Source organism: Phocoena sinus, chromosome 11, assembly GCF_008692025.1.
Source record: "Phocoena sinus isolate mPhoSin1 chromosome 11, mPhoSin1.pri, whole genome shotgun sequence".
Lineage (NCBI taxonomy): Eukaryota > Metazoa > Chordata > Mammalia > Artiodactyla > Phocoenidae > Phocoena > Phocoena sinus.
The window spans coordinates 48,100,384-48,115,877 of record NC_045773.1 but is presented as its reverse complement, the minus strand read 5'-3'; the positions used below and the strand labels follow the sequence as shown (position 1 = coordinate 48,115,877).

Genomic DNA, 15,494 nt, shown 5'->3' with positions numbered 1-15,494 from the left:
TGCAAGAAGGTTGTGACCATCACTTGGCTAGAGATGATGGTGGCCGAGGAGATAGAAGTAGACAGGTAGCTTTATATCAGTAGAGGTCTAGCAGTTTGTGCCAGTCACATGTGGGGAGTATCTGTCCTCAAGGGTTGGGAGGAATCAGATCACATCTTGGTGCAAAGCCCCTTGCCTGGTGCCTACGCATGAGCAGTCAGTTAGTAGTGGCTCCCATTGCATGAAGAGATGGCCAAGGATGGGAGGAAGCAAATAAAGAATAGCTTTTCCCTCCCTCAAAGCCTCAAGAGTCATGATCAGTTTACTCTAAACCAATGATTTCCAGCTGTCATCATTATCATTTTTTTAAACAACACAACCCATTTCTAAATTGAAATGTGCTTTGGTTGAGTCAGAGGTGGGATGCCTGGAACTCCCCCAACTTGTATTTCCATTTTCCCTTGGGGGCCTCTGCATCCCCTCACCAAACCCCTAGGCTCTGTGGAGCCAAGGAAACCACTGCTATCGAAGGTTGTATTTTAGGACAAGGCTGCTGTCCAGCCCCTCAAATTCTTTCACTAGACATGAACTGGACCCCCCGGTAAACATGAACAAGAAAAAAATTATAGCCTCAAGGAGTGAACACTGCATTTGCACACGTGTGCAGACACACGTGCTCAAGCACACACACACACACACACACGCACGCACAGTAGTGTGGTTTTGTGCTGGGAAAGCCTGAGCTGAAGAGGTTAGGAGAGGCTGGCTGCATGGACAGAGTGACCCCTGAACGAGTATTGAAAACATTTTCTAAGTGGACAGGGGAAGGTTGGGCTCCAGATGGAGTCAGATGGTGTCTTAAAATAGATTCTCAAGAAGCAGACCCTCAGATGAGGATGTGGGTGCAAAGATTTTAGTAAGGAAATGCTCCCAGAGAAGACGGGAAAAGAAGTGAGGAGACAGGATAGAGAAAGAACAAGCGGACCAAGGATGAGATTCCAGGGGCCCCAGCCTTAGCGGAGCCCTGGAGCACAAATGCCACCTCAGAGTTCATCCTGCCTTGAAGCGAGGGAGCTGGGCTTTCTCACTCCTGTACGTGTCAGTCACTGGCCAGGGGCTGCCCAGGAGGTAATGAGCCCCAGGGTCCTCCTCTCCCCACATGCCCTTGGGGCAGGTGGCCTCTGACGTGCCGTCCACTTAGAAGTGAACGCATGTAAAGCTGGGGTTGGACATAGGGAACTGATCGAGGGACCCGAGGGATGTGGGCGGACGACCAGTGGTATAGGGTACAGATGGCAGTGGTCTCCACGCAGACACTGGGGGCTTGGCTTGATGTGCCCTTCTGCGTCCCATTGCTTAACGACTTTATTGTTATCATTCATATATGCTCAGTTCTTGTGATGTGCTGGGCATTTGATGTGATTATCACCTGTCACTCTCACATCACCCCTGTGAATGAGATATTATTACTCCCATTTTCTGATGAGGAAACTTGAGACCCCCAGGTGAAGGGACTTACCAGCCTGAGATGCCACAGCTTGTCAGTGGAAGGGCCGGGTCTGGTGCAGGGCTGCCTGTTTGCAAGCCCGAGTCTCCCTTCATCCTCCGCTCCTTGGGCCCCTGCTGTCCAGTTGCCCCGCCCTCGCACAGCAGGAGCACCACTCTGGCAGATGGTAGGAATGCAGCCATGGGTGGTGACAGCTGGCCCTTCGTCTTTGGAGCGACCCTTGGCTCCAGTGACCTCAGAAGCACATCATGCTCTGACTTAGTGGTCTGTTGATTCTGGAACTCTTTCCTGTTGTGGCCTGGTTCCTAACCAGATGCACCAGCTACTCATCAAGAGAATTAGCACTCATCCAGGGCCCTCCGTAGCCTGCGGTAAAGGAGCTGCGTTCCCCTCCTCCCTTTAAAGAGCAGTCATGAGGTTTCTCAGGAGTAATAGATACAAAACCTCTTAGCACCATGTTTGGCACACGGTAAGTTCTCAACAAATGTGACCCGTTCTTAACAATAAAGGAATTAGCACTGGCTCAGCTCATTCCTCTGCAAATTCTGACAGACCAAGGAATTCCTGAAACCCAGCACCTAGCAGGCAGGGGCAAGTTTGACATCTTTGTTTATCACAGCACAGACTTACAATGTCCGTCTTGCCAAATGCAATTTATTTTCTGTTCATTGATGTCATCTCCATAAGTCTTCGGTCTCCCCGGAGCAGGGATGCTTTCTGAAGGCTCTGTTCTGAGAGTGATTTAAGACATGGTTCTGCTGAGAACATTTCCTCCAGCTCCCACAACCCTTTATCCCTGCCCCCTTCCCCACTGGCTGCTAGATGTAATTAGAAGCAGATGAAAATGGCATTTCATTGTCCCAGATGTTCTTCTTTTCCCACTTCTTATTTTATATAAATTCCTTCCGTCTGTGAGACCTGTGTGTGATGTCAGTTGTGGAAAGCATCTTGCCCTTGTAATTGACCTTCAGGCAGTGGGGCCTGGGGTTGAACCTCCATTCGAGTGCTGCTGCTGCTGAGCTGTCCCCTCAGCCGTGGAAGCCCTCCATCCAGCCAGGCCTGGGCCAGCTGTACCCCGTTGTGGTCATGTTCTCAGGCCTTTTGGAGACCTGAGCATTTCCAGCTATGACATTGGGCATATTTACAGTGGTCAGAACATAAAAGTTTCCAGAAACATACAAGTGAATCAAGTGCTGTGGTTCAGGCTTACCAGCTGCCTCAGACTGGAACTTGGCTCCTGGTGGTTCCCTGATGCCAGCTTGCCAGCCTCAGGTGCGTTCAGGTTTACAGTAGCAGGCAGAATGCCCAGCGTGTGGGCCTGCCATCGCCCCTGCCGGATGTCTGTCCTCCTCGAGGACTCTATTGAGGCAAATTCTCGTGCTCCTCAATTCTCTTATGTTTTATTAGTTAACATCCGACACACGAGCCCTCCAGCTTCAGTCTGCTGCTGTGTGATCATTTATCCCTTCGTTGATCAGAACTTCTGCCGCCCCATCTCTCAGCCTCCTACCACCCTCTGAAACGTGCAGACTCCCCCTCAGCCTCAGTCTTTTTTCTCCTTTCATACTGGGAATATGGATCTCTGCTGGGGAAACCACTTCCCCTGCAGCCCTCTTAACGGACCTGTTCCTTGAACCCCCATGTAAAGTTCTCCCTTCTAATCTAGATGCGTTCTGCAGCCAGAGTGCTCTTTGCAAAATGCAAACCATGTCACTCCCTAGTTAGAACCTTCCATTGACCTCCCATGCCTCTTAAGATAAAGCGTATAATTCTTTCTTTTTTTAGGTTTAATTCCACAGTTTTGTTTTTGTTTTTGTTTTTTGCGGTACGCGGGCCTCTCACTGCTGTGGCCTCTCCCGTTGTGGAGCACAGGCTCCAGACGCACAGGCCCAGCGGCCATGGCTCATGGGCCGAGCCGCTCCGTGGCATGTGGGATCTTCCCGGACCGGGGCACAAACCTGTGTCCCCTGCATCGGCAGGCAGACTCTCAACCACTGTGCCACCAGGGAAGCCCCCACAGTATTTTTAATGGCATAATTAAAGCATCCCTTATTCCTCCTATGCTTATCAACAATTTTCTCAGGTAATTTTATGAATGAATCTGATGATTCTCAAGGATTATTTATAAGTAATTTTCAAAGCCATGCCTCAGGAAGACAAAAGAGGTTCTACATTGCTTTTTGGAGCGAATTCCTCTCTACCTGAATGAAGAAGGAGAGTCAGAAGCTTGAATTTCAGTGTTTTATGAAAAGAAAGTAACCTATTAAACTAAATTATTTAGGAATTAGACATTAAGATCAAAATAACTACAGGTTTGATTTGATTTAGTGCAGCCATCAAAAGGCTAGATGGGGCCAGTTTTCAGATGGAAGCCACAAGCTTCTTTGATATAAAGGATATAATTCTTAACACAGCCTCCAGGCCTTCCCATCTCTCCAGCTTCATCTTGAACATTTTCCGGTGACTTCTTGTTCATTCCGTTTGCTCCATGCTCACTGTCTGTTGGCAGTACTTCACCTCTGCCAGGCTCTCTTCTGTCTGTCACAGGGGGTTTGCACGTGCTATTCCTTTTTGGAATGTTGTTCCTTTCCCTCTTTGACTAGTTAACTTCTGCTTACCCTTTAACTCTAGCTCAGGCAGTCCCTCAGAAAACTCTTTCTGACTGCCATGCTTATCTTAGAGTCTTTTTTAACCATGAACCTCTCCTTTGGGGCACTTTCTAAAGTTATAATTTTGCATTTATGTGTCTAACTGGCCAGTATTCTCTACAAGCTGGAAGCTCCATGAGGGCAAAGACTGCCTGTTTTATTCATCAATGAATCCCTACAGTGCCTGGCACATAGTAGGTCCTGTGTACACATTTGTTGGGTGGATGGATGGATGGACGGACGAACAGACAGATGGATAGACAAACAAATGGACAGATAGGGTGGATGGGCAGATGGATGCATGTGTGGATGGATGACCAGGACTCTCCCAAAAGAAATAACATTTGCAGACATATTTTTGAAGTAGAAAAAAGAGAAGCACTCAGAAACTCCAGCTTCAAACCTCATCCTCTCTTCATTGCAGACTGAATCATAGTCATATTTCATCGAACGGTATGGCAAAAAGGGCATTGAATTTATTAATCTGTGCCTTCATGAATCACATGATGAATCACTACCTTGGTCTAGGTGACGGGAGAACATGCATTCAAATCCTTGTTCTGTAAGAATTCAGTTTACTGGAGTCCATAGACAGGAAGATACATCATTACCTTACAGAGTGAAGAGGACTTAGGACTGGGATGATGATGAAGTGCTCCACTGTGGTTTTAAAGCTAAGCTTTGTGGAGCCGTGGGTTCCCTTGAGTTGGTTCTGGGGCTGCTGGGCCTGGGGTAGAAGGGACTGGCTTGGGAAGGGGGACCGATCAGGCAGGGCTCGAGCTTCCCACCTTCTTTATAAACAGAGAATCTCCAGTTTTTTCTGTTTTATACATTGGGGTGCTAGTGCAGATTTTCTCTGCTAAGAGAAGTTGAAAAATTGCTGTTTCCAAAAGCTCAGAGAATGATTAACTCTGCTGAAAAGAGCAGAGTAGGTCAGTCTTCTTGGAACAGAAGATGTTGGAGCAGAGTCTCTCCTTTTAATTTTTTTTTAACTTGGCTTTAAAATGCTCAGTTTTTTTTAAAAGTAGTTAAAAGTAGAAAAGAGAAAACAATACCCGTAGTATCTAAAAACACCTATTAAAAAATTTCCTACATTTTTCTGCAAAGCTGAAGTCTTCTGTATGCTAAATTGATATTGATTTTTTCGTATAACTTTATAGCATTTATCATTTTTCCCATTTTATTATCATGTTTTCTAAAGTATGTAAAACTTGGAAATCAGGCAGAAGATGATTGTGTGTCCTTTCACGCCTGGAGCACTCTCTATCCCCTTTCTACTCAAAAGTGTGGTCCTTGGACCAGCAGCATCAGCATCACCAGTGAGCGTAACTGTGATGTGGACGCTCAGGCCCCAATCCAGACTCCCTGATTCAGAATCTGCATTTTAACGAGGTTCCTCGTGTGATTCTTACACACCTTAAAATTTGAGAAAAACAACACTGTTCTAATAGGCCTGCCTAACTCCCTAGGGCCCATATTCTGTGAAATTACATATGAACTTATAGAAAACTAAGTTACAAATGCCTTTTGCCAGTGAAGATGAAAATGACTTCTGTCTGGCAGAAAATATAATCCCAAAGGTTATAGTTTATTGCCATGTAAGGTATTAATCAGTTTTGTATCTGATTTCAACATTCTTCTATTCTTTTTTTTCTGTAACTACCCTCATTCTCAGATCCTTTTTTGAACTAGCTTTACCATCCTGATTCCCTCGGTCATGAATTAAATAAATTTTTAATGTGTATTTGCTGCATATTTGTATGAGAGTCATGTTTTTAACTTTTTGAAAATCATACTTTGACAGCCAGATGTATTATCATTTTAACGGCTCTGTGGTATTCTACTTTGCGATTGCTGTAATTTACTCATCTGTCGCTCTATTGTTAGACTTTTAGGATATTTCTATTTTTTTATTGAAGTAGAGTTGATTTACAATGTTTTGTTTAGTTTCTGGTGTACAGCAAAGTAATTCAGTTATGCATATATATTCTTTTTTGTATTCTTTTCCATTAAGGATATTCCTAATTCAGTACCAATATAAATAATTCTGCAGTGAACATCTTCGAATATAAAACTTTTCCTGTACTTTATGTTTCTTGCCTATGAGTAAATTTTCAAGTACAGAATTAGTGGATCAAAGGATATGAACAGGGTTTCCCTGGTGGCGCAGTGGTTGAGAGTCCGCCTGCCAATGCAGGGAACACGGGTTCGTGCCACGGTCTGGGAAGATCCCACATTGCTGCGGAGTGGCTGGGCCCGTGAGCCATGGCCGCTGAGCCTGCGCGTCCAGAGCCTGTGCTCCGCAATGGGAGAGGCCACAACAGTGAGAGGCCCGCGTACCGCAAAAAAAAAAAAGGATATGAACATTTGTAAGATAAGCAGTACTGGAGTTTGTCAACTGGACAGGAATGGAAGAGTCTTCCAAGGTGGCAAAAGCAGGCTGCAGACAGTCAGGAGGCCACAGGTCCCACAGGGAGATAACTCTAACCAGCTAGAATGTGAGTACAGGTCCTGCCAGGGGCTGGAAAGGTAGGAAGGAGACCGGATTGTAAAGAGCCTGGTACCCTGAAATGTATATTTGGTATAAAGGAAAACCATCTGTAGTATAAACTGAGAAGTGCGTGATGAGGCCTGTGCTTTAGGAAGACAACTCTAACAGCAGGAAGGCTCCTCCAAAGCTCCTGAAATAGTGCTGGTGACAGAAGCTCAGGCTTGAACTGGAGCAGTAACTGGGGAGGTGGAGAAAAGATATTTAAAGAGGTACGGGGGATGGAATTAAGAGATACAAACTACTATGTATAAAATAGGTAAGTAAGAAAGACTTATTGTGTAGCACAAGGAGTTATAGCCATTATCTTGTAATAACTTTTAATGGAGTATAATCTGTAAAAATACTGAATCACCATGCTCTATACCTGAAACTAATATAATATGGTAAATCAACTATACTTCAATTTTAAAAAAACATTAAAAAATACCATGGGCTGATTCAAAAAATTTTTTTTAATTTTTGAATTAAAATAAAGAGGTATAAGGGCTTCACCAGGATCATCCTGCTATTTAGCGGTGGTGACCAGACTGGATTGTCGGTGCTTCCTACCTCTCTCTGTGGTCCATGCTGCTGTTCCTTTGGGTTTTTATCTAAGATGTGACTTCTTAGAACTTCAGGCTGCTCAGATCCTTCCACTTAATGAGTTGATTAGAGTCGCGATGTTCAGGAACCAGCTTTGCCAAAGCATAAAGCGCACATCCAAGATGATGAACGGCATCACTAAAAATAATAAAAGATTAAGCACACATTCCGGGGAAGTGCCAGGGCATTCTTGTGGAATTTGCCAGACTAAACTGTAGTGGATACTCTTCACTGTCTCTGTATCTACAAAACCAGACCTCCAAGGTAGCTTTGCCAGGATACGCATTTTAGACACCGTGCGCAGGCAGCGTCCCTGTGTGGCTCTCAGGGTGATCCAAGGGGCTGGACTTTACAGCTGACCCCACGGAGCCCACAGCCTGTCTCATTGTCAACAGGAAGGTTCAGCAGATTTTCGCTATGCGACCAGAGACCAGGAACTTTCAGACACTATCTTACTTCCCCATTTCACAGAGGAGGAAACTGAGAAGTTTGTCTTGGTTGCCCAAGGGTGCCCCTCTCAGCCACGGTGCTTCATAGTTGACCTGTGCAAGACACCACAAGAGATTCTGAATGTGAGAGGTGATTTGATCCACAGCTTTTAGGGGCAGTAACTCAAAGACATGAATCTCTGTCTTTAAAGACAGAAACCTCTAATCTGAACCAGATAAAAAAGAGTAGGCTTAAGATGACAGATTTCACAGCCCATTTCTGTCCCACCACCTCTCACCCCCACATATTCCTCTTTCAGGATCGCCTCATGTCTGAAAATCCCTCTTTGTAATAGCCCCAAACCGGGTAGAATGGATAAATAAATCGAGGTGTATTCACACAGCAATGAGAATGCCATGCTCCAGCCTGGAGGAATCTCCCAAGCCTAATGTGGAAGGAAGAAGTCCTTCCAAGGAGAGCGTGGACAAAAGCAGTGATGCTCATCTAGGCTCTTGGCCGTCAGGACGATTACCCTTCGTGGGGGCTGTGACTGGAAGAGAGCATGAAGGGGGCTTCTCAGCAGCTGGTCTCATCCTGCATCTCGATCTAGGTGCTGGCTACACAGATGCATTTCGCATTCAGTTCGTGAAAATGCAGTGAGCTGTGCACTTAGGTTATGTAGACCGTTCTCTATGTATATTAGACTTCAATAAATAGTTTTTTAAAATTAAAAAGGGTGTCAGCCAACCATGCACAACCTCAAAAGAAATCTCCCTGCCAGCAGTGCTAATGATGCTGATGGGAGCACCCGCCACGTGTCAGGGGTGGGCTCTGCCAATCGTTCTGCATGCGTTAGTGCCTTCAGTTCTCTGGAGAGGTGCTGTTCTACCCCTGTTTTACAGAGGAGAGAACTGAGGCTCAGAGAGATAAAGTACCCGGTCCAAGGTCACACAGCTAGTGAGTATGTGCTGAAAAGAGGCCTTATTTCCATTCCCAGAAATGACTACTGTGTTCTGTAGGCAGTTTTCTTTGATCTGTCCCAACATAGGAAGGAATGGTTTCTGCTCTGATTTCCCTAGAGATGATGTTTTGAATTCAGGATCTGCCTCATGGATGACCGTCCTCCCCTCCCCCAGCACACCCCCCCACCTCAACTGTAGGAATGAAGACAGTTGAGACAAAGGTGATTGTGTTTGCTTTCCTTATCACCAGGGAAGAGACAGTAAATGATCCATTTAGTTGACAGATAATCTTTAAAGAGCCACTGTCAGCCAAGTACTCTGTGGTGTGCTGGTGACCAGCTTAGATTGGGAGTTTGGGGTTGACTAGACCTGAGTTCAAATCCTGACTCTGCATTTTAAGCTACATGACCCAGAGCAAATCCCTTGTCCTCTCTGGGCCTCCATGTCCTGCTGTGTAAAATAGGTGCTAAATACCTCCTGGGGTGATTGTGTGAGTTAGACAAGAGACTGCAAGAAAAGCACAGAGCCTGACACAGAGGAGCATTCAAGAAATGTTACAGAGAGAGGGAAGCCAGACCCTAAAAAGGTAACATAAATAGCGCTAGTATCAACTCAGTCATGTGCCCAGTCACCTTTGAGGCTTGAGCAAGGTGCTCCCATAACCAGCGGGGCTTCCTGCCAAGCAAAAAATCAGCTGGCTTTCAGGGTTGAGCCAGGTTTACGTAGGCCTTCTCCAAGGAGGGACTGGGCATTCCAAGCACACGGCCTAGCTTGGACAAAGCCCTGTTGGCTGGGCCAGCCTGTCTGCAGCCAAGGGCTGCCCAGAGCTGAGATTTCTGTCTCTTCAGCAGAGGAGCTTGAACAGGATGGTGGGGTGTTAGGGATTGGCTGTAGAGGACACAATGGATGCTTTGAATTCTACAAAAATAAACTCTACTGTGACCAGTGGGGCGAAAATAGAGCCAAAGAGCACAGTCAGTGTTGAGCTAGCACGTGTTAAGCTATCACTTCTCTGGCAGGAGGGTGGGGGTGCCCTGATTTGTGCGCCACTTTAGGTGGTATAAATACTCCTGTGATGGACCATTTCAACATAGCATTGTAACATCCTTAGACGTGGAACTGGGAAGAGATGCGCACCATTGATGTGAGCTAGCACACCACTGAGATTCCATCAAAGTTGGGAAAACATGCCCCACTGAGACATGGGCTCTGAGGACCTATGGCTCCCATTGGAGACCAGGGCTCCGCTCCTCGAGTGAGTGCTTTTAGTGTGCTAGGCATCGCCATGAGACCCAAGGCAAACTGTGCCCCGCCCTTGAGGTCCACAGTCTACTGGGGAAACTGGCATTAATTGAGTAATCACACTAAGTTACACAGTGCGCGGAACACTCAGAAAGAAGTACTGTCTTACCTGGAGCACACGCCCATGCCCTTTGTTTCAAAACCATAATAAAACAGACTGTTACTGTCTGTTCTGAGTCAAGAACATAGTGCGTCCTCTCAGTTTTTCACCACACGTATGTTCACCTCGTGATACTTAAATCAGGCCTGTTGTCATTACAGCCCTTTCAAGAACTGGGGCTGCGATTTCAAGTGCCTTTTCAGGTCCTTGTGAAAAATCCATCCGTATACACCCAGGAAAGCGCTCAAGAGAGCCCACTTTAGAGTAACAGCAGTCTGGACACATCTCTCCAGTTCAGTCCCAATGTCAAGCCCAGGCTGGGTCCCCTCAGGCGGTGGGTGCTTCCGTTTGGGAACCATCTCACTTCTGCTTTGCCTCCCAGGTGGTCTTCGAGGCGTTGCACAATCTGGAGCCCCGAGGCTACATCGTGGGGTGGATCATTGCCATCAGCTTGCTGGTGGGAATCCTCATCTTCCTGCTGCTGGCTGTGCTGCTCTGGAAGGTGAGTGGAGAGCGCAGGTCCCCAGGGAGTCCCTGACCAGACACCCAGCTCTCCTGTCTCGGCAGGGCTAGAGCGCATGGTCGGAAAAGGTTTCCTGGTGGAACTTCTTCCCAGTGCAGGTACAATGAAAGGAGGGCAGGGTCCCTTCCAGGCAGTGAATGGAGTCTAGGCTCCTCCTGAGGCCATTCACACCTGAGGACTGGACCGCTTTAGAGGGAACCCCAAAATCTTACCCTCTTCTCCTGCCTTCCCTAGCAGAGTTGCCACCAGTCCTAACACAGGGTGGTGGGAGCCTCACTCCAACGCACAAGCTTGGGGAGTAACAGCTGGGACTGGGACGGGGATGGTTAACTCCTTTACTTGGGACAAAAATAAGAAAAGAAACTACAGAGCCATTCTTTGTTCTTTTCCCATGTGGAATATGGAAAAGATTTCTGCCCAGAAGATTCTAGTAATGACGATGGGCTGTATGTCTGGAGTGCTGCCTGGGTAGCTTCATCAGATGTTCTCCCAACCCCATGGGGGTTCATTCGTAGGTGCCCCAGGGGGTAGACTTGCCCTGCCTCCTTCAGCAGGGAGCACCTGCTCATCCTTCACATCTTGCCTCTTGTCACTTTCTCAAGAAGAAAGGGGTGTCCTCACCCCCAATTCTAAGATGGTTTCTTTGCCCTGCACTCTTCTCTCAGACACCTGGCGTCCTTGACTTTAGGGCCTCTGTATTCAGTACTGGTTTCAGAGTCATTATCTGAGGAAGGTCTGTCTCTTCCACGGGATGGTAGTGTGCCACGTGAGTTGGGTCCTGTCTGTTCTTGTTTCCAACGTGTCCCCAGCTCCTACAGCAGCACCAGGGACCACAGCTGGGACTTCCTGACACCAAGTCCCTGCTTTTCCAGTGTTGCAGGTTTCAGAGGCAGGTGGAAACAGCCTTTTACATGATTATGGATGGATCCTTTTAATTCAAATAATTAGTTTCTTTGGGATTCCAAAATAATTTGTATTTATTGATCAAACATAGACACATGTCAGTAAGCAGAAAAGTTGTCAAATACTCAGGAGTCCCCATCCCAGAAATAACCGTGGTGAGACCAGCGTTGTCTCTTCTTGAACTTTTTCCCTACATAATAGACAGAGACCAGGCATTCTCATAGCACCCACTTATTTGTGAATAGTGTGTTAAATTCTCCAGTAAAATACCCGATACATTTTAAGGTGTAGGACCTCTAAAATTAAAGCAATGAGTTCAATTATCAATCTGAAAAAAGTATAGTAAATACACTTCAGAGTATCCAAGAAATCTAGAAACGCAGGGAAAATAGTGTTTTTGTTGTACATCTTTTCAGATTGACAGTTGGACTTCACCTGAAAAAAAGTATTGGAGGTTGAAGAAAACTATATTGAGCATATTACTTGAAAATCAGTTTATCTCAGGTTCCCGTGCCTTTTGGACATCCCATTTACTAGCTTACAGCCTAGCTTTCCCTGAATGCAGAATTGTGAAAGTCTTTCCTATTGTTAAAAACCCGTGTCCAGCGCTGTCCTCAGGCTGCAGGTGTATGGCAGATCCCAGTCCTCGGATGTTGGGATTCATTCACATGGCTTCTCGTTTCACACTTCTTGTAACAGTGCCACAGTGAATGTGCTTGGAGCCAAATATTTGCACAACTCCTTCATTATGTCCTTAAGATGAAACCCTAGAAACAGAATTACCGAGTCAAAAGAAATGCATATTTTAAGCCTTTTATTACATATTAGCAGTTGCCCTCTGGAAAGGTTATACAAGCAGTGTATCAAAAGTGCCCATTTTCCTGTATATTTACCAGGAGCAGATATTACCTTTTTTGAAAAACTTGCCCATTTGTTGTTTGTTTAATCTGCGTGACCAGATAGAGTCTTAATTCTCCCTTTTCTCTAACTCCAACTCCTTCCTGCCAAGACGGCTGGTCTGGGGGTAGAGAACAAAGCCAGCTCAGTGTTTGGGATCTGAAGACAGTAAGGGCTTTGGGGGGTGTGTGTGTGTTTGTGTGTGTGTGAGAGGGAGATACTTCCTTCTGCCTTTGTACAGACATTTCACAAGAGAGGGAACACCGTCCTCCACTGCTGGGTGCATGGGACCAGACAGGGACACAGAGTGGGGAGGGGGGTGGCTGTGTCCCACCCCCTCCCTCTGGGCCCCCCACTTGGCTCTGCCACTCAGGAGTGTCCCCTCTCCTGAGCACACCCTCCCACCTCCTTCCAACTGCCATCTGCTTCGCTCTGCTTCTGCCATGTTTCTTTAAAGAATGTGGTGTGTCAGGAGGGGGTGTCATGGGGTGGCCAGCACCCTGAGGCCACCCAGCTGTGTGTGATCCAAAGAGCCAGGGCCCGAGAAGGCAGACATCACCCGCTGCCATGGACTGGCCACGAAAGCAGAGTGGTGGCGGTCAAGGGGCCTTAACCAGACAAGGTCGTCTTAACTGCTGGAGGAAGGAAGGGTCTAGAACACCTCTGAGAAAGCTGGTGAGTGATGCCGTCAAAACTTCTAGCCACAGACACAGACTGATCAGCCCCCTCTGAGTCCCAGTCCTACAAGCCTGGGATAAAGAATCTGACTGGCTCAGCTCAAGTCAAATGTCTACAACTGTGGCAAGAGGCCAGGAGGTGGCAGAGAGAATGTGACCAGCCAGGGCTGGGTCACATGTCTCCCACATGCAGACAGCTAAGGCCAGCGCAGGAGAAAGATGCAGTGTGGAGGTGTGGGGAGGCCAGGTAGGGGTGGGGATAGGGGCTAATCTTAGAAGGAAACTAGGCAGATACCCTAAAGGCTTTCGCCCCAGCAGGATTTCATGGTTGTCAGTGGTGCTATTGCCTAAATTACAGTCTTTTATATGGTACTGGGTAGCTATGGCCGCACAACAAATTGCCACCAAATTGAGTTCCCTTCTGCCTAACATATGTATAGGTCAGGAATTCAGGAAGGGTTTGGCTGGATGATTCTTCTGCTCCAAGTGGCACTGAGTGGTGTCACACAAGGGCATTCACCTGGTGACTAGGCTGGTCTGCTTCACTTCACAGGACAATTTTATCCACGTGGCTGGCACCTTGGGTGGAGATGGCTGGAAGGCCGGACTCTGCCTGGCCCCTGCCTCTCTTCGTGTAGATTCAGGGCCTCTACATATGGCCCTTCCAGCAGAGTGGGCTGATGTTTTACATGGTGGCTTCAGCTCTGGGAGAGCATGGTGAGAGCTGCTAGTCCTCTGAAAGAATGGCCCAGAACTGACATGGCATCGTCCTGCTGCACTCTGTTGGTCAAAGCAGTCACGTGCCAGCCTAGAGTCAAGGAACAGGAAAGAGACTCTGCCTCCCAATGGGAGGAGTAGCGAAGAAGTAGTGGCCATCTTTTGTCTATCACATACATGATATTCAGAAATATGGGCAGAATCTTAATCTTTTCTGTAAAACTCACTATGGCAAAGGACGATTAGCCTAACTGGAAGTTTTGTTGTTCTGAAGTAGATGAAACCTCATCTCTCTTCCATTGTGTCATAGATAAAATTATGATTGAGCTCCTTGGAGGAAAAAAAACTAAACCTCGGTGCCGGGTTCATGAACGCACTCAACATTCAGAGTGGGTAGTCTCTACAGGCACAGCGACAGTGCAGTAAGGAGCTTGGCAGAGGGAGTTTCTTTAGGAAAAATATTTTTCTCTTGAAGGACTAACTAAATAGAATGACTTTATAGGACACTGAAAAGGGCAAATGAAATGTAGGATTATTCTGAAGACCTACATATTCCTAAAACTTCAACTGCAGACCTCTTTTGTTTTTTATTTATTTTATTGAAGCATAGTTGATTTACAACGTTGTGTTAATTTCTGCTGTGCAGCAAAGTGATTCATTTATACACATATATACACTTTTTCATATTCTTTGCCATTATGATTTATCACAGGATATTGAATATAGTTCCCTGTGCTATACAGTAGGACCTTGTTGTTTATTCGTCCTATGTATAATAGTTTACATCTGCTAATCCCAAACTCCCAATCCATCCCCCTCACAGTTGGCCACCACAAGTCTGTTCTCTATGTCTGTGAGTCAACTACAGACCTCTTGTCAACTTGGATCCCTATGTCTATAACCTAAGAAACATGCATTATGTATAGAGGTCTAATATTGACAATTCAGTGCACAGAAATCCGTTGATTAATGGGCCTAATATTTGAGTTAGATGGGAGGTCTAACTGCTTCTGGCTTATTACCGTATTTCACATATCATTCCCTCCAATACTTTCAAGGGGAAAGTCACTGCATGGTACCCAGTTGCCACTGCTGATGAGTAAACACTTCACTAGAGCCTTTGAAGACAGGTGGGCAATGTTCAAGTCCTCTTTCCTTTCTAGAGCCACATCTCTTGAAGTTCCCTTTGGTGTAGCACCTGACACTGCTACCTATGGTTGCTTGCCATTGCCTTGAGCTCATGAGCCCAAAATGGTTGTTCCCCAGAAAGTACAAGGATGGTGGCGTGGTATCAAAAACAGAACAAGGCCGCTGGCCCAGTGCAGATGGATTTTCTGTGCCATGAAGGCCTGCGGGTTAGCACAAGCTTTACACTTGTGAGCCGGCCGGTGCCTTCACTCAGCGAACAGATCCCTGCGAAGTGGCCGGCTCGGGGTGAAGGGACAGAGGTAATAAGCAGCAGAGCCCTCACTCCATCGTAAAGACTGGGGAAAGCAGTTAAGGGACCGAGGCTGAGCCAAGCACATCCTGAGGAGTAAGCAGCACTTGGCCAGGCAAAGAGCCTGTGCCACACCTCCTACATGTCGCCGTGGTTCTACCAACATGCCCATCATCCCCTGTTTATCTGAAACAGAAACCCCTTATAGGGTCAGCAGATACCTTCCCCAGAGCCGAAGTCCAGGCTCCCTGCCTAACGCTCAGCCTCCTTCTCTCCTCC

The 15,494-nt window shown here is 46.7% G+C and overlaps 1 protein-coding gene across 1 annotated transcript in view; it reads left to right on the top strand.

The window, feature by feature from the left end:
- The window catches only part of ITGA9 (integrin subunit alpha 9), a 354,686-nt gene that overhangs the window by 328,315 nt on the left and 10,877 nt on the right, over window positions 1-15,494 (top strand). Inside the window, exon 27 of the mRNA XM_032650071.1 lies at window positions 10,443-10,562. Coding sequence (XP_032505962.1) covers window positions 10,443-10,562 — 120 coding nt within the window. The remainder of the gene's footprint in view (window positions 1-10,442; window positions 10,563-15,494) is intronic.